Below are 22,592 nucleotides of genomic sequence, written 5' to 3'. Positions count from 1 at the left end.
GGTTTTGTGTGGGTTATCATCACTTAAGAAAGCAAATGACAGATGAGTCAGAGGTTAAAGGTAGGCCGGCCACAAAAATGAAAGATCACATCAGGAAACACCGCTTCAAACAACTTCAATATTTTTAATAAATAAAAATATTTCTTAGAACAGCAACAAAGAAAAAGAACCTAAGTAGACATTATTTTTTTACATTACTTGTAAGTGACTGAGACCATGATATGTAAAGCACAGAATATGGACGGAAGTGTTTGGTGGCCCTTCCCTCCCCTCTCATTCAATTAGAAATAATGGTTCCCTTACAGGAAACATTCCATTTTCCTGTTTTCTCTTATAATGAACATTGCCTTCATCATGGAGTTAAACTTCATCTCGAATTTGATTTAACAGACAGGACTGTGAAACAGGGGAAGTGCTACCTGAAGCGATCCATCAGCCTGTTGAGAAAGCGCAGAGATGTTTTCACACTTGAAAATACTTGGTGCCAGTTGGAGACCTTGGACAAATTGTGTTCCATACAGCATCCAGATATGTTTGTTCAGCACCGATTTACTATAGAAACCTGGATCGTGAGGAAAATAACAAGGTTAATCATTTCCCCACCAGAGAGTTATTAGTAATCATGTTCATGCTATGCAGACATCTGCAGTGTTTGTTTGGGGTTTTTTTCCCTTTACTTTAATACTTCTAAATCCCCCAAATAAAAGTTTCATTTGAACTGCCCTTTAACTAATTAGGTTTTATATAATGAGGAAAAAAATTATTATCAGGCTAGTGTAGCTATATGGCAAATTGCAAGGTGTGCTACATTAATTTTGAACTGTTTGCTGATGTTCTAGAAGGAAAGCTCAGGCCCCAGGTGAAATGCCTTTGAGACTTTGTTATATCATGTACCCAATATCTCATCCCAGATCCATTTCATATTTGTGTAACTAGCATTTCACATTCATGAAACCTTTGTGGTTATCCTAAAATTGAATGAACATTAGGACATAGCTGCTGAAGAATAAATCAAATATTACAGGGAAGAAGGGAGGAGTGTCCCCTACCTAAAGAAAAAAGAATTGAGAGGTTTAGTAATGTGATCAGAAATACCCACCCTGAGCAAACTGACTTTTTTCATGTGTTAACCTTTTCCCAGGTGAATTTAGAATGTCAGGCCAGTTTTTAAGTGTGAGCTGCTATCTGTTCCTTTGCTATTATCTCTGTGCAGGGACATCTGGAAATTCCTAGCGTAAACACAGATTCAGCAAGATCTCTGAAAGGCCCCCTGGTGAGCCCCAAACACGTAACTGTGAACTCCTGCACTCTGCGTGTGGGTATCATTAACATCTTCTTGGAGTATAGATATGGAGCTGGCCCAGTGAAGTGCTCCACTTCCTGGGAAGGGTTAGGCAATGCTTTTGCTCAGAACTGGAGAGAGATGTTCCCACATGTGTATAGAATTCCATTCTACAAATGGTGAATCTGAGGCTCAGAGTGGCCGAGTCATTTGACCAAGGTGCTGATGTAATCCGAGCAGAAAGGCCCATCTGACTCCAGAAGTGATGCTCATAACATTACACCAAATGGAAGAGCTCAGAAGGAAAAATTCCAGATTTATTGACTCTTACCACAGACTCTTTTCAGTCCACCACACTGTACCTTACACCTGTTGATCCCTGAATTGACCCACGTTTTTGCACAGAGAAATTTAATGTCCCAGAGAAAAATGGAAGTTCATTTTCTGGTACCTCACTCTGTTGTCAACAGAAGTTACAAGGATCATGTCTGAGTAGCCGGGGTAGGGGACTGTGACCCTTCACCACATTAATATGTGCCCTTCCTCTACCAATAAACATCCTTAGTATGCTGAGCAAGATGGGAGATGTATACATGTCAGGTATATTATAGAACACGAGACAGCTCATGAAATATTCTATACAAATTGTGAAACATGCTTGTACTTGTTGTATGACAGTAAAAATCCAGATTTTTTCTTTATTGAAATAGTCACTTATAGCAAAAATAAAATTCTGTATGCCATCTCAAAGACAGACCTACACTGTCACATTAAGCTATCTTTCCCACCAGTTTAATGACATGGTGTTTCTGAGGGTAGGCAGCTTGCTGTGAAGATGGTAAGATTACCTCCAAAGCCCTAGAGATTTCTTCTGGAAAGCTTTGGGTTTTCTATAGATTCCTTTCTAGGCATTCATAATGCTTCCAGATTCCCTGAGTAACAGGAACAGTAACTATATAAAATCCAAAAGGACCTTGTGACTGTTCCTCTATCCGACATTTTCCTCTCACACTCCTTGGAGAAGGATGTTTAATGAAGGCTCACAAACATCCCCCAGCAGTGGCTTTTCATATCCAAGGAGTACCCTGTTTCCCACCGTATTTTAGAACCAAAAAATTATGTAAAAATTAATATTTTGGGGAAATTTAAGGAGCATTCATTCAACATCATCATTTTACAGTATATAAGGCAACTAAGGCTTAAATGAATTGTTTAAGTCATCGGGGCAGTGGCCATGGTAGGATTCCAGCTCAATATCCAATTTCGAGAACAGGACTCATCACACCTTCTCATTTGATGAATATTAGAACTCACCTTCTCATTTGATGAAACTACTAAAATATGAAATTCTACATAGTACACCACTCTAGAAAAAGATGGGAAACCCTGGTCCCAATTTACTCTGTTTTTAAAGGGCACCCACAAAGTGAGTTGAATGTTGCCTACAGTTCATGCAAACTGAGTGCCATGGGTGGTGGAAAACAACTCAGTATTCTAAAAGAAGCTTACCTCTAACGCTTTCTTGATGTGAATAACATGTTTTCAGCCTTCTGCTTTAGCTTGCTTTCTAGTTAGACAAATTATGGCATCAGCAATAGATGGTCAATTTCAGCAACTACAACATGATTCTCTCCAATGTACAGGCAGAGTTTTCCTTGGGGCACAGAGGAGAAAACTTTTCCTCCAAAGTTTCATTTTTGTAACCAGAATCTCAATTTTTCTGATTCATGAAACTAAGTTTCAAGTGCCATAACCAAATTGTCACATGACAGTTTTCTGAATTCTCTCCCTAATGAAAAACAAAAATCAGATGACATATATATTTGATTCATAGGCTAAACTGATGGATCCCTAAATTGAAAGAAACTTGAAAGTGAACATTATATATTTAACTATTAATATTAAAAATCAAATCTTTTCCACAGTATTCCAAAATATTTCCATTGCTTTCTGAGCAATAGTATTAATCAATAGAAGCCCTAAAGCTGAATTATTCCCTAAAGTAAACTACATCTTAAATGAGCTTTTTTACATATTAGGACCACTCACTTTGGGAATAATTAAGATCGTAAAAAATAGGGGGAGCACATTATTTTCTCCACTTCAATTCAGCAAGAACTGTTAATACTACAGTAATCTGATTTTTATTACAACAGCAACCACAAATGGAATCATAAGGGCTGACATTTATTGAATGCTCAGTACAATATCAAGCAATTATTAACTCACTGAGTCTTAAAAACAACCAGCAGATAGTGTCATCATCCCCCTCTTACAGATGAGAAAGACAAAGAGAATTTCCTCTTTTATGATCAAGAAAGACATACACAAGTTCCTTGTCCAAGTGGTAGAACTGGAATTTGAATCCAGCCCCAGATCTACTTTACATGCACCATATCTTAAAAAAAAATTTCCCCAGATAGATATTTTCTAAGCTTCCCATCAGATGTGCTTTGAAAATTTAACAGTGACAATAGAATAATTGCATCTGATAGACATTCCAGATATTTTTCTTTTCTTTTTGTAAGAGGACAGCTGTGGCATATGTGATTATGGTCTCCATACTCCTAGAGCTGGTCTTTGGAGTCTAGTTAAGGAGATTATCAAGATGAGTCCCATCCATTTTCCCAGATGTATTGTGCCAGCATCCTTAAGAAATAGGGATTTCCACAGATGGCTATCCTTGAATGACTGGCCATCTACAACTCCATTGGACACATGGAGGGATCCCTCCCCTCACCCCAATAATAATTTCTCAACTCCAGTTTGGGTTTCACTATGACAGTCGAAAGGGCCACTGTCAAAACAGGCAGCAATAATTTTCTCTTCTCTCTTAGCCCTTCAGATTCTCCAGAGTGTGTACCTCATCTCAATAGGCTTCATCCTCCCAAAAACTCGAGTGGGACTCTGCTAGACCAATGGGGGACCCCCGGAGGGATGGAAGTTAACAGCTGAGGGAAACCTTAGAGATCTTTTAGTCCAGCACCTTTATTTACAGATAAGGACATGGAAGTCCAGAGAAATTAACAGCTAGACAGTTCCTCCGTAGCAGTACTGGGACGAAAACTGATTCTTCTGACTCACAGAGCCCTCTGCCTTCTAACAAGCCACTGCTCTAAGACCTGTGCATTGGCCCAAAGATATACCTTAGTTAATTCATGGAAAAATGAAATTAATAAATTCTGCCTCAGGTCACCCAAAGAAGACAATACAGTATATAATACTTTTAATGCAGTGTGTATATATATATATATATATACGTACACAGACATATATAAATATATATACACATATATGTGCATATTTTTTTTTCTATTTGCAATTTCCACCTATTCAAAACAAGTGTTCCCCTGGCTAAAACTTCTCAAAGGCTACATGTTATACAAAGATTTTCATTCGAATTGGCTATGATAACAGAATTTGTATCAATTATACTATTAATATCACCTCCAGTGTGCCTAATTTACTCCCGAGAATTAAACGTTAGTTAGCAATATTGATTAAATATTTATTTGAGCCAGGATCTTAGAGTAACAAGAATAAATGGAGAGCAACAGCCTAATTTTAAGTTGTTTTCTTACTTAGCCTTGCAATTATAAGACAAAATCAATTTTTTAAAAAAATAAGATGAGACAGTAAATTAAAAGTCTTCTGATAGCCAAATATTGAAATATGCATGCACAAACACAAATGTGCATGTTGTAAGAGTTTGGGGGGGCCACAAATTTCAGTGCCTTTTTTTCAGGACATTTTTCCTCCCAAGGGAAAAACAGCACATAAAATTTTGTCCCATCAGAGATATATATAGATTAGATTTGGATTTCCACATGGGGTCACTGTTGGTGGTTCTGAGTTTTGACCGTTCAGGAAAGTTAGGCATTCCACATAATGGAAATTGGGGAGGGGGGATCTAATTATATTCCCAGGCAAATACAAAGGTCACCTACTCCCCTTCTTGAAGATACCATCTTAAGTACACAGTACAAAAGAAAGCTAAATTCTAGGTAGGGATCAGATTGTAACTGAGCTGTCTACCTCAATAATTCCATACAGTCAGGAAGTTAGCAATTCAAAAGTGGAATGCCCTATGTTAACTTGTTGTACATTATAGGAAGATCCTTAAAGTGGAACCTCAGAATCGGGGGTGGGGAGCATGGAAATATTAAAATACTAGGAAAGAGTATGCTAAAAATAGGCATAGATATTTAATATATTGGAATGTGGAATACAATTCAATTTATGAATCTAGTTTTCAAAACTCACTTTTGAATCAATTTAGTATAAATGCCTGTCTTTACTTAAATTTCTTGGCAAAGCTTATTAACCAAACCATCATATTGCTTAATTTCATCAAGTTACTGAATGTCTAACATTAAATTTACAAAAAGCAACCCCACTTAGGACCTGTATTTGCCTCTCCTACAAGAAAAATATGGAGAGAACCATTTTAACAAACTACGCTATTCTTAATTTGAAGCTAATAAAGAAATGTATTTTCTATATAAAACCACAATTTTTCTAGATAATTTCTAAAGTCATATTCAGTCCCTCAAAATGCAAATTTATAGCTTTTTCTGTTAATTCAGTTGTCTACTGCAGCACAAAATGCTCAAGTGAAAAGCAACATTAGTTGCCTATCTTGCGTATTCATGTTACTAAGTATCTACGCATTTAGTAACAGTTGGATACAAACGTGGAAAATATTATTACATTCTTATTTCATTCTGCAGTTTTTACAGATCAATTAATATCAATATTAAGATTTCAACTGCCTTTGTGCACACACACACGCACACACACACGCACACACGGAGCAACAGTACATCAGCTTTTCTAACAAATATTAAAATACCAAAGTTATAGCGAAAGTACTATGTCTTGCAAGAATGTTATTCGCTATAATCTAATTATGGAGGAAACAATCTGATAATACCTGTTTACAGTGGCCTGGCCACTTGATATCAATTATTCAATTATTAGATATTTACTGAGGCCTCCTGCAAGGCTTTGCCCTTCCTCAAAGAGATCCAATCTAATTACAGAGATGAGAAATAGACCTATGAAATTTAAATTACCAATATTAAAACTCATGCCTTACCTACCCCATATCAATGAGAAATCAGAAGCACAGACAGTAACATGCTATAGGTGAAAGTGCTTTCTGTGGACTTGGGTGGTCCCATAGAACCACACAAAAGATATAGTTTTGAGCTGATCTGAATGGGTGCTTTATTTATGCACCTGCTTTAGTTATGTACCTTGGCAAAAATAATTTTAAAGCATCGAATCCTAAACCTAGTTGTTCTGCTTTTCCAGAGTCTTCTTTTTTAATATGTATATACTGGTAAATCTCAGACAGAAAGAACATCAGTTCTTAAATTAACAATGTTGATAATTACCTCTGGATTGGAACTCAGAACTCTGGAAACATAGGTTGAGGTAAAAAAAAAAATCATGAAGACATATACACATCCATACATATAAACCTTAGCTGTCCTAAGAAGCCAGAAATCACCAGTATTCCCTTTCTTTCTCTGAGAAATGGCGTAAATAAAAGTAGGAAATAAATCCACTTCTTTGCAGAGATAATGGCTCACACTTAAAACATACCCCAAAGAATCTCTCATGAAAGACTAATGCAACCAGTTCATATCTGTAAATATAAATTGCTGAGAATGGAATCCTCGAATGAGAAATTATTTCTTTCACGTTATCTTCTAGTTTCAGGCACCAGCTTTATATAACGGTTTGAAATGCTGAAGTCCCTATTTGGTTATTTGTAAGAATACTCTAGTTTATTGCAAAAGTAAACGTATATAGCTTTGTTAGCGAAGGGGCTATATATTTAATGTCCATTCAATGTTTTGGGAATCATCAATTGCTTGCTCTTGTTTGGTACGGGAGTCATGTTTTGTTAAGTGCATCACAGCCAAGTTAAAGAGCAGATGTGTGGTTTGTGTCTTTGTCCATATAATTTTCTGTTTAGGCCAAATGACATTGTAGCTGAAAATAACATACCCTGATTTTTCCTGATGCATGCAGATCTTCCAAAGTTTAATAGGATATGGCCGAATATTTCTTCCCTTGAGGTTTCTAACCCAAAACAAGGTAGGAGCATGTAAAATTCCTAGTAATAAAAACCCCACATGTTTAGGGGGAAAATCCCATATACTATTTTTTAGCCCTAAAGAAGAGCCTTATCTTAAATGCCATGTCTTTGAAAGGATCCTGATTCAAATATTATTTCTAATATGAAGAGTGTTCTGGAAATAGTAGAGTGAAAGATACAGGAGCAAATTAGACGGCATAGATGTTATAAGCACTTCATCAAATTTCGGTTGAATGTCTCTCCCAAGAGAAGCCTAGAGTTTTGCTGCCATCACTGTTTGGAGTATAAATAATAAGCCTTAAACACTTCTGAGCGCCGCAGGTGTCCTTCCACTGCCTCTCTTCTGCCCTTAACAAAACCGAGTGGGGTGTCAGTGGTATTGAAGGCCGGGGAAGAATATGGAAAGGCAGTATTGCAACCCCTAACAGACTTGGTTTTGGGTTTTTTTTTTCTTTCCATATTGACTGGCAAAAATTTGAATCTCTCTCTCTCTGTGAATCTCTCTCTAACTCTCTCTCTGTCTCTCTCTCTCTCCCTCTCTCTCTGTCTCTCTCTCTCTCTCTCTCTCTCTCTCTCTCTCTCTCTCTTCCACGTCACAGTATATTTTCTCTGTTGGAGCTTTCCCTTTTAATCCTTCACAAATTAACAATTATTTCTAGCAGCAGTAAGAGCAACCTGCTTTCTGTCCGTCCTGAGAGCAGTAATTATCTGACTTGTAACATCAAAACTAAGTAAATAAATAAAAGAGAGACACTGACAGCAGTGTGATTACACAGGAAGAAATAGAACTTTTAAAAACTGGGCAATGAAATTCATAAGATGCAGTGCAATGTTAGATTCACATTAACATCTAGCCTATAGATATATATAGACATGTATAAATAGGGGTTTATTTTAATAGAAAATTGTATTCTTTGCCTTCTTTCTTCTCAAAAAAAGAGGCACATTTTTGGCTTCCACCTTCCTTCATTACATACAGGATGTTCCTTTTAAACTCTAATGAATACAGATGGAGGAGGAAATGAGCGAAAGGAGGAACCAGGAAATAGCGGCAAAGCAAACAAAATATATTAGCAATTTGTTGGGGAGTCAAATTGGAAGGGCTGCATTTTCAGTCCTTGATCAGGGTGATGAAATTGTGACTGTCCTAGATACATATATTAGTAGCAAATAGAATTATCTTAATCGTCTGCTCCAAATGAAGTTTTTCAAGTTTCTGCATACATATGTGGAAGAAGAAAGACAGTTCAAGCTCAGCCCTATTAGTATAATTCTAGGAGGATTCGGGGGAGGTTTAGTGACTTTATTCCTTGGCAAGTTCAATGAGAGCATCCTCAGTGAAATGTCACTCAGTATTTCCCATTGAATTTCAGAGTTCAACAAATTATACAAGATGGGATCTAAGACTTAACACTTCTCCACAGTGAGTTTTGAGATGAACAAGATTATGCATTGTTCAAAACTGGAAACAGACCTACTTAATTTTTTTGCTGTGTTTTCTGTCAGTGTCACTGCACTGAAAACTCTCAGAAATACCTTCGGCTAATACCAGGTGCCGTTTTTTTAGAATGTGGATAATGAGTTCAAATGAATTTATTTGAGAAGCAGCGCACAGGATAGAGTGCTTAAGCTTGAAATTTTAGCTCAAGGTGCACTTTCTAGCAGAGGCCGGTTCTGTGCAGCCATAATTTATCTTGTCAACATCAGCAAAGAATGTCAGGTTCTACCTGCTTTGGCTGTTTTCACAAGCAACTCATCATGAATAATTGGAAAAGAAATGGCAGACAACATAGGGAGCAATCTCTGCCATTAACAAACTGATATGATCACAAAGGAATAAATATTGAGAAGAAGATTACAATTTTTATAGGTAGACAGATTCGAGGTGACTCTTGAAACTAAGGTCCAGATGGTTGCCCATTGAGATTAAGTTCTGTGAGGTCTAATCAGTTCAACAAAAATAATTTAACTGGCTGAGGTGCAGACGAACTTTTGGTTACACGGAGAGATTGAGAGTGAATTAAGGCAATGATTGCCAATTATCTCAACACAACTCCTATTTTAAGAGAGGTCAATAGGGGATCCTAATATCGATATCGTTATCAGAATAATCCTTGCAAAACCAGCCTCTTAAATGGTAATTTTCTTTGCCTCTGAAAATAAAGCTTCTAAACTTTATTACTGACAATGTTAAACCATTATTAGCCAAATACAAGACTTCCTTTGTGACCAAAACCATCTCCCAGAAACAACAGATACAAATAGTCACTTCATTTAGGGCTACTTTTCAAGTGGGTTGATGATAAGTTATTACAGTTTGAACGTTTCACTATTGTTTCTAATGTGCTGTTCATTCTTTTAAACCTATCCAGTTGCTCCCAAATTAGCTTTGTCAACAGTTTCTTCTGTTCAAGTTGCAAACCACAAGAGAGGTAGGAATTCTTGGATTCATACAGTGGCCCCATGGTGTTCTGTGTTGTGAAACATTGCACCGTATGAATCTGGAGTATCCGTGAAGTGTACCCATCAGCTTCTCCGTGAGGCATGTTGACTGATACCAATCAATGCATCAAATAGTACTGAGAATGTCATCTGGAAGAGGCGAAAAAGCTGCACTCAAAAATTTCACTGCTGCAAATTAAAATTGCTGTGACATTTGTTTTCTGAAAGATTCACATGTGAATAAGCATTCAAACAGTTTAGAATCCTGCTTAGAACATGAATGTTAGAGTATTAACATTGTTGCTCATTTGCATCGAAAATAAGGAAACCCACTTACAGTGAGTTTCAAGGATGCTCTTCATGAGAACAGAATGGCAGGTTCCATGTTTTGTGCCCATTTGACTTTGCGGCAAATGAAATACATTATAATTTCTATTTCCATTGTTTGAAATGAATTTGAACAAATCCCAGTGAAGATCTGCACTGGGTTCAGCACTGATTATGACCTGAAAATAATAATTATATTACTTTCTATAAATGAAAGCAAGCAGTATCTCATCTGTGACTCATGAATAGTCCATTCCAGCTAGCATCTGTCATTCACAGAATGAAGATTTTTCAGGAAACATAAAGACTTCTGTTTTTATTTCACCATTTTCTTTTAAATGTCTTCTGTGACAGGTGTGTCTTATTTTCCACCCTTGACTGTTGGGCTTATGTCATGTTTTTGGTTTTGGGGGCAGGAATTGTTTGTTTTTTGTTTTTTCATTAAACACCTCTTATAAAGAAATATATTTATTAACAGAATCCAAATTTAGTTTGACCCACTTGATGAAAATGACCATAATAACTTATTTATCCCTTATGGAATAGAGCCAGATTATCTTCCAGATTTTAATTAATGTTCAGTTGGTCCTTCTGTGATGTATAGTGAAAAAGAGGAAACTGGCCCGCAGACAGGAAAAGGGAAACAGACAGTATTCAAACCATGTCTTAAAACTTCCTCACAATGTGCTTTTACACGTCAGACATTAACGGTGCCCTTCTGAGGGGAGTACAGATGGACTTGAATTTGGGGGAGCTACGTTCTTCGGAACAGAATTGCCACAGGGTCATAGGGTATCAAGCCTATCTGGACATGTGTGCACATCTTAAGGCCAAAGGGGAAGATCTTTCTCTATCTCCTAAATGCAAATCTACACAGAGAACCTAAGGAAGTGGAGGAGAAAGGGAAGCAGTAAGGACTTTCATAGATTTCATTTCTTTAATGTCCCATCAAGTACACTGGAAATACAAGACGCCTCTTGCCCTGGAATTTGACCCTGCATCACTGAATCTCCAGTTTCTTGGGGTCACAGCACTAATGAGGTTCAAACACATCTCCAGAGGCAGGAAGAAGCCACCTACTGACTTATCATTTTAAAAAATTCATATCATCATCAAATGATATATGTAGCTTCAAAAGCTACATAAGGTTGCAAAATAGGGTAGGGGTGGGGTAAGGACCAGTCAGATGCCACAGCCATGTCATGGCCACCCCTAGAGGAGGCCCCTCAGAGGCATGGTGACTCTGTTAATGTAGTGAGGGCAAAATACTTTCTTATTCTTTCACTTTCTAGCTAACTCTTTTTCCCAAATTTTTTTTTTCTTTTTCTCTTTGAGTGACTAAAATGAATTTTCACTAGCTTTCTTAATTTGGCCAAAAAGAAAAACTACCTCTGCCACATTTAGAGTACTTGATCTTATATTTACATAGGCCATGTAACACACGATGAGAGGCAACATGGCGGACAGTGAGAAGACATTCAGGGGAGTTTAACCCCTAGTATTCTAACATTCTTTTTCTTCCATTCTCTTTCTCTCCAACCTCTTATTTCTGGCAATTCCTGCTTGTCCAGCCCTTCTCCAGCCAGTGTCAGTCAGAAAGAAACTTTACTTAGGAAGAGGGTTGGGTCATTCCTGATCTAGAAAGCCAACTTTCAACACTCCTTCTAAAACATCCCTAGCTTTTTATTGGTCTTGACTAGCCAATTGCTAAATACTGTAGTATCTTATCATAACTGTTTTGCGTGATGTCATCTATTCATATGGGGGATTTTTACCCCCCAGGGAACTTTTGGTTTCACAACCTAGGGGCTGCTACTGAATCTAGTAGGTACAGGCCAGGGAGGCTTCTGAATAGCCTACAACATATAGGAAAACAAAGAATTATTTGGCCCAACATGTAAATAGTGCCGAGGCTGAGAAACTTCACTAGACTCTGCAGGATTGGCCCAGGCTGCTCCCTAGTATGAGGTGGTTCTCAGAAAATACGCTCTGCCAACGCTTCCTTGCCACAGCGTGGCCATATGTTCTAGACGACCCCATTAGCTCATCTACACAACAGCAATGAAAAATCATCTACAATGTAATTTGAGATTGAAAAACTACATAAACCATAGCAATTTTTACAAGTCTCCTTTTTTCTGCCTAAACTGATCTGTGTAGAGCTATAGACAACCCTCAGCTAAAATAATCAGTAACTCAGTTATACTTTGTGGTGTGGCTGTTGCTTTTCTAAACTCTTGAGTGTACTGGATATAGCCAGGCTCTGACGAAATTCACATGGGGAGGAATGCATTTAAACGTAACTTTCCTCTTGTGTCTGCCTCTGTTTTGCAAACAAAGGCACCTTTAGGATCATCACTGATTCACAGATACGTTCATTTGACAACATTTTTTGAGTGCTTAGAGTGTGCCAAGGGATGTTTTGAGTTCTCTGGGTACATCTGTAAACATAACACAGTCTACACTCATGTATTTATACTCAGAGTCTGGGGGAGAAAAATTGTTTTAAATATACTTTCTAGATACTATAAATTCTACCAAAAATTAAGTAGGATTAGGAAATGGAGGATTAGTATGTTTAGGCCACAGGGATGGGAGGAGCACTTTTATTTCCAATAGAGTGGTCACAAAATTTTCTTTGAGCAGAAACCAAGAAATGAAGTAAGGAAGCAAGTCACAGGGATGTCTACGGGAAGAGGATTCTACCCAGAGGTAACAGCAAGAGTAAAGGCCCCAGAGAATTCCCCAGCATGTTCGCAAAGCAACATGGAAGCTTTGCACAATGACTGAGGAGGAAAGTGATGGCAATTAACCACCAGGGAGGCCAGGGGCCACATCAGTTGGAAATGAATGCATATGAATTCTGTGTTTTATTCTGAATGACCTGGAAAGCCGTTAGGATTATAAACAAAGGGATGTCATGACTGAATTTAAGTTTGAAAGAGTCACTCTGACTGCTCTGTGAAGAAGAGATATCACTAGGATAGAAACCAGGAGAGTAGTTTGGGGACAGTAGCAATAACCCAAGTGCCTTTAACTCAAGATGAGATAGTAACAGGTGATGAGATTTAGAATGTATTTTAAAAGCACAGCCAAAAAGATCAGCCAGTTGATTGGTTGTCGAGGATGAGAAGAAAAGAGACATGAACAACATCAGGAATTTTGAGCTAAGGAATTGGAGGAATGGAGTTGTTTACTGAGACAGGGTGGGCTGTCTGGGAGAGTAGCAGGTTTGCGAAGGTAACCTAAGAGTTCTGTTATGAACAAGTTGAGATATTTAGTAAATGTCCAAGTGGAGACTAAGAATGCAGTTGAGTATGTCAGTCTGGAGGAAGTTTTACTAACGGAGGAGTTGATCTAGACTGAAATAAATCTTTTGGAAAGGTTAGCATAGAGGTGATGTATGAAGTCTGGAGACCAGATAAGGAGCCCTGACTCTAGGGTGACATTAAAGAGTAAAGAGTTCCAAGAGCTAAGCCCTGAGACATTTGAGGAGAAAGAACCAAGAGGAAAAGAGAGGGGAAAACAGTCATGGCTGGAGAAGAAGAAGCAAGAGAGAGTTGTGACCCAGAAGTTCCCTGTTTTCATAAGGGTTTCCTGGCAGGACTAAAGGTCCTTTTGAGGCTTATAGTCATAAACTTAAAATGAGACTTACTTCAAAATAGTTGGCGAAAAACTTCAGCCACCTTTAGCTGCTTAGGTGTAGGCATGGAGAGATGGAGAGTTGGATTTAAGCAGGATCAGGTTTTCCCAGAAGACTATGATTGGGTTGAGCACTAGGGGGCAAGGGAGATGAGAGCGTATAAAAGGAACTCACTGTAAGGATGCACCATGGACTCCATACTTTGCACGAAAGGAAAAAAGGACATGGTAAGCCAATGAGTTGAGAGATCAAAGAATTACTGAACTATTAGTATCATCCCTTCAGGGTCTTAATATGATAATGTAATGCAAACTACATCGCTAATGATCATTCAAGGATTCTGTGCCTATGTGGGAAGATGAGTTCCTAAAGAGTGGTAGGCTAACAGAATACTGAAAAATAATACAGCAGCCTAATAATTACTTTTGAAATGCCTTGCATTTATACAGTGCTCTCATGATTTTCAAATCGTTTTCAAAGATCTTTTTGTCATTTTACATTCTCATATATATCATGGCCAGAGAAGACAGCTTTATTGAAGTCTCAGAAAAGTCTTAGAAGTCTTGAAAGAATCAAGTTGCTACCCTGTTTCCTAGATTAAAAGACATTTGATATCACTTATCTTCTAAAATAAATTTATTAATATTGGGCTTTTAGCTAGTATGGTTCTATATATAATTATTTATACAACTTGCATTTTTTATCTTTTCCTACTAAAAATAATTAAATGGTCTTCAAATGAGACCCAGAAACAAATAATGTCATCATGGAAATGTATACTATTTAAATTCAGAGTAATTGTAGACTATAGTGTGACATTTGATGCGTCCATGCAGATTCATGAGCTCGGTCCTCAAAGTATTGAACTTGGATATCTGTAAATATGTTTTATTTCCTGGATAAAACTTTGTCAGATAGAGCTCAGCATGTAGCTATGGCCATTGGGCAGATCTTACAGAATCCTTCGAACATCCACAAAGGAACCTATTTATGAAACTTTTTCAGCCTTATTCTCTACACTTTCCCCAACTTCGTACCTTTGCACATTCTATTCTCCTTTCACCTGGAATGCTCACACACACACACACACACACACACACCCCTACCGCCAAACTCTTTTCCTAACAAACCCTACCTGCCCTCACAGAAGACCCGTTGGTAAGTCCAGTGTTAAGGTAGTTTTTCCCAATTCCCCTCAAGTTAAATGAACTTCTCCTTAGATCACTTTGTGTCACTGTTTGGCTTTGGCTTTCCTAACACATGCTCTTTTGTTCTCTAGTTATTCTAACCATATGTTGTCTTACCCACAAAACTAGTTTTTTGACAACAAGGATTTCTGTGAAGTAAACCCAATAAACCCAATAAATCGTATTGGGTGCACCAAGGGCCAACCGGGGGTGGAGAATGTGAGAAACAACCACCAAGAAACCTCTTCCAGAAGGGAGACCCAGAGGCCAGGGCTCTTGGTGCCCACACAGAAGCTCTAGGCAGCGTGGAAGAAGTCCTTAGGAAGCATTTAGATTTGGTACTTGGGTCTCATTACTGCAACCACTACTCACCAGTGGCTCTAGGCCAGAAAGGTTCTCCCTGTTTCAAATCCTCAACCAAGGAAGGTTCTAGAGCCCTTGTAAGTTCCCTATCAAGTCAGAATTGCCAACATAAACAAGCTGTAACTCAAGGAGACATTGGATATTGGAGTGAATTGTTTGTTTTCTAAGAAAATTTAATTTGGTGATCTGTAATTCTATTATTTTATTGTTATTGTTTTATTTTTTTTTATTTTTTCATGTTTATTCTTGAGAGAGAGAGACAGAGCTAGCCTCCCTTAAAAAAAACCCCACTGGCCTGTCTTCAGGAACCTCCCTTGTTCTTGCTTCTCTTTTAAGCATCTAGAATCTCCCAGGTGCAGCCCCTAATCCTGGTATCTTCCACTATTCACCACATCCAGTGTCCTCCTCTGCTTTGATCCAGATTTGATTGTCTTCTGTTGGGACCTTGACCTCAGCTCTGCACTAAATGAATCCACACCATTCTGATGAATACCAGCATGTTAAAAAAAAAAAAAAAGTCCCGTCCCTCTTCCTTATTCTTCCTTATTCGTTTTGACAGCGCTTATTCATTTTACTCTGCTCATCAAATGTGATACTTCCAAAGTTTATCTAGGCCAAAAGACTAACTCAGTCCCTTGCATAGTACCTGGCACAAGGTAGCTCAACCCAATAAAATATTTATTGAATGAATGAATGAATGAATGGGCTTAAGGTGTGGCTGTGTTTGGCTTCCTAGTGAGGTAAAATAAAAGCCAGACATGAAAAAGAGGAGTATTTTGAGATAAACAAGGTTTGCAGTATCACCACTGACCTTCCTTGTAAATGCCTAGCTAGGCCTACCCCCAGATTTGGAGAAGACAATACAGCTTCCCCACCTATTTACTCCTCCCATCTGTTTGTTTTCCTGTCTGATTGCTACTAGTTAAGGCTCTGTGTTTACCACTTTTTTGAAAAAGGTTGAATTAGATGAACAACTTCTTGCTTTAGCTGAGATGCAACCAAGAGAAAAATCTAGTCAGTTTCCACCCTTCCCCACCTGCTCTCCTCCTCTTTCCCCATCTCCTGGTCTAGTTCTTCTTACCATCAGGACCTCAGCCTCAGAGGCACCTCCAACATTCGGGGAAAACAAAGGAAAGGAAATCTTGGGGTACTACCTAATCATCAGCACCCTAATCCTTCTTTTGTAGGGGACTCAGTTTGAAATTTGGATAAAAAGGAAATCTTAAGAACACTTTTCCCATACAAATCATCTCTCTGTTTTTTGTATTTTCTCTCATAAACAAACATCTGATTTGGCCTGATGAACGGCTTACAAAGGCTGTCTTTCCTCTTAGCATTTGGAAAGAAACAAAAGAGAATTGTTTAGTTGTCCAGATCCCTATTAAATTTGCCACGATTTCTTTGAAACCCTGACAGAGTTACTGTCTTAACATAAATGACAATGAGACTAAACAAAGGAGTCATGGTTGATGACAGGCTCAAGCCCTAGATGCTCACATACTTCCCTCCCTTTTTTTTTAAAGTGCCAATATGAAGAAACAATGGGGGAAGTGATGTAAAGACAATGAAGTTCTCAGTGTGCAAAAATTAGACTTTTGCATCAATGGCAACCGAGCCTTCCGAAATTTTAAAAGGTGTACACCTGCAAATGCTTCTGTTCATGTTGTATGCCAAGAATAAACACTCTTCGGTCATGCTCTGAATGTCCAACCTTTCTATCCTGCTTGAAACAGATGCTACTTCCATGCCACTCACAACCACCTGTGGTCGCCACGTGTCATGTTGCATCACATAGATGTAATGCCATTCTGCCATCTTTTCTCCACTCCTCATTTTATCCGCGCATGTAGTGTGCTATTACTCTGCTACTGTATACACTCTGTATACATTTCTGTTCTTCCTTGCAAGATTGTGAATGCTTCGGCCACTCCAATCGATGCAGTTATATCGATCTGCTAAATACAGTCATTTGCGTGAGCTGTAAACACAACACTAGAGGGCAGCACTGTGAGTTATGCAGGCTGGGCTACTTCAGAAATGCTTCTGCACAGCTGGACGATGAGAATGTGTGCATAGGTCAGTTCCATTATAATTTCAGCTATTGTTCTGTGCCTTTCGAGCTATGGGGAGCTATTCAAGGTGAAGAGGCTGTTGATTTGCACCACGACTGAGCCAGAATGAACTTTCTCAATGGAGAAAACATCCTTTTGGTAGACTTAAAATTCTCTTGTGCCAGTTGAAATTGGGGGATATGTTTGAATCCTTATGTTATTGTTGCTTAAAAGATGATGAGTTGAAAATCTTGTTTAGAAGGTGAAGAATTTTCTTTCTATTATTCTTTCCTTCTTCTTCTTTGTTTTTTTGCATGAAATCTTACAACCTGGTAATATCAAACTGATCTTAAAGTTTTATGTTGTATGTTCAACTTTTAAAATGAAAACTCATTATATGGGACTTAATTATAGGTATGATAAGTTAGGATAAACTGTTGCATGTAATTGGTAATCAACAAATACCGATTGATTAAAATTTTTGCCATTTGAAATTGAAGTCATTAGCAACTGGTAATACAGAAGTTTGCCTGACTTTTCATCCATAGCAAGGAAATTCCATTTATTTAATTTTCCTATAGCCCCTCACAGAAGAAACAATTTCTCAGAACTATTGTAGGCAACTAATTCTCTTAGCTTCCAAGGTAAATAAGGGAAAACTGGGTCCACAGAGTTCCCTTGAGCACTCTCCCTTACCCACCATGACTATTGCTCAGGCCAACTGGAAATTCGCTCCCACACAAAAATGTTTCCCTTAACTTTGCCACAGTGGAAAATGTCTTTAAGAAAGGGAGCTGCTGGAAAAATAAGAAACAATAAATGGAATTTCTCTTCATAATTTACTTTGAAGAAATGCATGTATTTAAAATGGTCAAGGTACATGTGTATCTGTTCCCATACCAGTAGGTAAATAACATCAGCCACTAATTTTAAAAGTAGAACTGTCCATATAGAGACTAATTTAAATAGAAAACACATGCTGAAAAATGACAGGTAGTTTTTCATCCAAAAAGAAATCTAACTAATCTGCAATTCTGAGATCATTGTTTTCCGATTGGGTCATCAAGGTCATACGGCTACTCGCCCTGCCCGTGTCACGTAAACTAGATCTTCAAGTCATTTCGAATTCAATTAGGCCAAGTTTACATAATACTGTTAATACCTACAGTATGTTCTATTTTTCCAAATGCCTCCTTATTTGTTATTTGTGAATTAATGGAAGGATCACTAGACTTAGAGACTGGAGAGCTGGGTTCAAGTCCCAGTTTGCTGTTTAATGGCTGTATGCCTTAGGTAAGTCCTTTCAGAACTCCTGGCCAAACAAACTGGGGTCATATGGAAGGCACAGGAAACACTTGGTAAACTGTGAACTGACTTGCAATTATTTTATTTTATTTTTTACTTAATCCTCTTTAACAAAACCGGGGGGTAAGTATGCCACTGATAATTTTCTCTATTTTCTAGTTGAGAAAAGTAAGGCAGATTAACCCAAATTATACAGCTTTAGCAAAGAGTTAGTTCCTGACTTCAAAGCTTGAACACCCTCTCCCAGCTACCCTGACATAATTAGCAAAACTAAACTTGTCAGACTTCTACTTAAGGTATGCTTTTTGGACGACAGTAGCAAATCCACTGAGTTTGGAATTGTTAAGGGTCCTTTACGCAACTGGGGTTACAAAGATTTGAGGCTATTAAAACCCGAAAGACATGTAGGTGTCTGAATTTTGAATGCCGAGTTACATTTCACTGAATGTCACTTGTAAAAATATATAAATGTCATACTATAAATACAGAAGCAAGAGAAAAGGTAAAATAAATAGGAATGCAGGAATAAAAATCATTTTATAAAGTACCTAAGATTAACATGTTTTACAGTGTTAATTTCATATTATTTTAAACAAATTAGAGAAAAGATTTGATTCCATAAAACTTCCAATAGCAGGTAACTTAACAATCCCTCAAAATAAATATTTTTTACTCAGAGGATTTTGTTCTTATGTGCTTTGGCCTTTTTCCAGTCCTAAAGTAATTTTTTGAACTATAAAATCTGCACTTCCTATTCAATTTTAAGAGGTTTAGTCCTGTTGCAAATCTGTTTGATGATCCACAGACAGGAAGACAGCCTGTTTAGCTTTTGTATTTTAAATAACATCAACTAGTGATGAAATATGAAAAAGCTTAATATATATCTCTTCTCCTGCCTAAAAAAAAATCAAGAGCATTTGTTTTCTCCATTTCTAGAAAGTTTGTTTATTAGTTAAAATTATAAATCTTTGGGGAATTTTATTTTATTGAAGCAAACGTGTTTCTATTCAGTATTTTATACTCTCCAAACCAAGTAAATTGGTAGACATAAAGATGAGAATTTTTAAGTCCCATTAAAATTGGCTATAATATTCCTCCAAATACAAAAATTCCTTAAATTGCTGCCCTTTTTCTAAGGTGCAAAGTTGTTTGTAAGAATGAATTGAAAAATGTGGCTAGCTGGTATATGCTATCATCTATCTCTTGTCTTTACTTATACGTACAGTGAATCAATAACAAAAAGGCCTATGTCCTATAAGAGCTATGGGTTCCACTTTTCCCACTTGAGGGGCTGCCTACACCCCAGACTAAACCTGGAGTTTGCTCTCTGAGGGCCAGTGGTAGCCTGTGGCTCCCTATGGCCAAGGTTTGCCCTAAGGGAAAGCATGAACTTACCCACACTTTTCCCATAATTAAGCAGGACTGGGAATTAAATTTAAAAGCATATATCACAAATAATCGAGTTTAATACCTTTTTGTATAGAAAGCACTAATGAAAATGAATGGATATTTACCCAATTCACTTTCACAGAATTAAGCCCCAATCTCAGAAAATTTGAACTTCACCTAAGTCTTCTCTAAATTTAAGGGGGAGAAAAAGGCATTTTGCTGTCTCTTCAACAAATGACAATAAAATCCACCACCCTGGCTGTGAGGGGACAGGTCAAATCTGACAAAATGTAGATTGCGTTGAAATAGTTGTCGCAAACTATTTGCATCATTTTATATTATGACAAATATAAAATGCAGGCTATTCCGTGTTGCCACAGTGGTTGCTGCCTTGTGGTTACTGGTGAAGTTGCCTATTTTCATACAAATTCCAAGCACAGCCATGTCTCCAAAGGTGCATGGAATTACCCTGTATGACGCAGCAATTACATGAAGGTGGCACCCTTGCATGCTGTGTTTCATATAAACTCAAGCATTCAGCAGGAAGTTAGAGGACATGTGCTTTGTGGCCTTGGGTAATCACTGCTGATAATCTCCAATCACAAGCTTGACATCAGAATAAAACACAAGGTTCAGCAGTGGCTACTAAATGTATCTCAAATTATGATTTCTTATCTTTGTATTCCCCTTGAAACCCAAGATCAGGTAATCAGAGGTGCCTTCCATAGACTAGACACTTCTAATACTTATAAGTCAATTGTAGTATAACTTTTTAATCAAACTCCAAAAATAATTCATGTTGGTTTTGGCCTAACGGTCCTGCATATTCTTCGTGGTTTCATGTAATAAGGTATAGTACTCCAAGGCTGTCACCAATATCTACCATTGACCATGGTCCCTTATGTGATATTCTTAAAAAAAACTAAGTTATTTGTACATAGGGTGGTATGTAGACCACACCTCTCCTTGTCACTTATTTTCACTACTGCTTGTGTAACATTACACTTATCACTCTTCCTGTGACAATCACTGGTTTAGGTGTTCCACATTTTAAAAACATTTTGTTTGCTTTCTTTGCATCTAAATCCTATATTAATATAATTGCTACGGGCTAATTGACCAGAATAGTATGTGAGTTCCTGTTGGCGGGATATAACTCTACTCTCTTGTTTGCAAAATGATGGTGACTCACTGTCAACTTATGCACTTGAAATAGTAAGAAACATAGTAAATGTTGAATAAGTATAGGTGCAGATTTATAGTCTAAATATGTTCACAAAACATTTTAAAGCCACACAAAATTACTATTCAAAAAAAATTTTTAAACAACTCCCATGTACCCGTATTAAAATAGAAAATGCTGACTTAAAATAAAACTCTAGTTATTAAGTACAAACCAAGCCACGCAAGGAGGGAACATTTTAGTTTATTTAGTTTTAGTTTTACCTGCATATGTCACTATCAGTCTTTGTATCACAATAATGCAGAAATCAAAAATTGGCAAATCGACATGAAATAAATCATAATCATAAGGTCCTTATATTTTCTGAAGACAATGTAATTAAGCCCTACAATAAAACCAGAATAAAATGTCTAGACTTCTCTATAATGTTAGACCTTGAATCTTGGTTGTCAGTCTAAAATGCTACACTTGACGCTATTAAGTTGACGTTCTTGGAGCTTCCGTTGGTTGGTTGGTTGGTTGGTTGGTATGATTTTATTTATTTTTTAATAAGAAAACCTTTTAATGGGACCATTTTAGTATAAAGGAAACTGAGAGATAGGGAGGCTTAATGACTTGTCCAAGATTATAGAGTGGAGCAACGAGGAAAGAAACTTTGACTCCCAAATCCCGAAATCTGCAAACTAAGTGTTGTTCCCTCTCAAGCTAAGGGAAACTTAAGGAATTCCCACTTCAACCTCAGCCTTTCAGCAAAACAGGGCTTCAGAAGCAAAAATATCCTGTATAAGAATGTGTGAGGAATCCAGAAAGACTCTGTTTACTCTTCATTAGTCAGAGTTGTTTTGTCCTGCCGGGAGACATTATAATGAAATATGTCTCAAAGTATGCCTATGTTGAAATTTACTTGGGATTACAAGATTTATTTTTCTCCCATGATTGTTAATCTAGGCCGTATAAAAACCATACTAACGGGCCTGGCAGTTAGAGAATCTAAAGGCTCATCACAAAACAGTATATATATAAATAAGTTAAAGTGCTCCACCATATCATAAAGTAAAAGTGCCTTTGAGTGAACAAAATGCATTCATATTGCACTTTAAAAATGTTCAGCACTTCTCAAATATTGAGTGTAACAGATAAGGCCATTTGAATAATTTAAAACAGATTTTACACTGATGGCATATTGATTTATCCTTGATATACAAACTTCTTATGGTGTTCATCAAACCATCTAAAAATGCCCTAACAAATGGAATCTCTATTAGGATCTGTTAGCCATGAAGAGCATGATGTCTTATTTCCTGGGAACTT

At 37.5% G+C, this 22,592-nt stretch overlaps 1 protein-coding gene across 5 annotated transcripts in view; it reads left to right on the top strand.

Annotated features, from left to right (window-relative positions):
* NTNG1 (netrin G1) overlaps positions 1-22,592 on the top strand; it is a 307,008-nt gene that overhangs the window by 239,526 nt on the left and 44,890 nt on the right. For 2 of the 5 annotated variants that reach the window (XM_029949310.1, XM_029949309.1), the window contains exon 6: positions 17,262-17,429. The exons of 1 other annotated variant lie outside the window; for it this stretch is intronic. In XM_029949310.1, the coding sequence (XP_029805170.1) occupies positions 17,262-17,429 (168 nt within the window). Of the gene's footprint in view, positions 1-7,324; positions 7,391-9,763; positions 9,824-17,261; positions 17,430-22,592 lie in introns of all 5 variants that reach the window. 2 more of the 5 variants (XM_029949311.1, XM_029949312.1) reach the window with 2 other exon arrangements.

This window comes from Suricata suricatta, chromosome 8, assembly GCF_006229205.1.
Source record: "Suricata suricatta isolate VVHF042 chromosome 8, meerkat_22Aug2017_6uvM2_HiC, whole genome shotgun sequence".
In the NCBI taxonomy this organism is placed as follows: Eukaryota; Metazoa; Chordata; class Mammalia; order Carnivora; family Herpestidae; genus Suricata; species Suricata suricatta.
The sequence above is the reverse complement of the archived record's forward strand: the minus strand, read 5'-3'. Positions and strand labels throughout refer to the sequence as shown.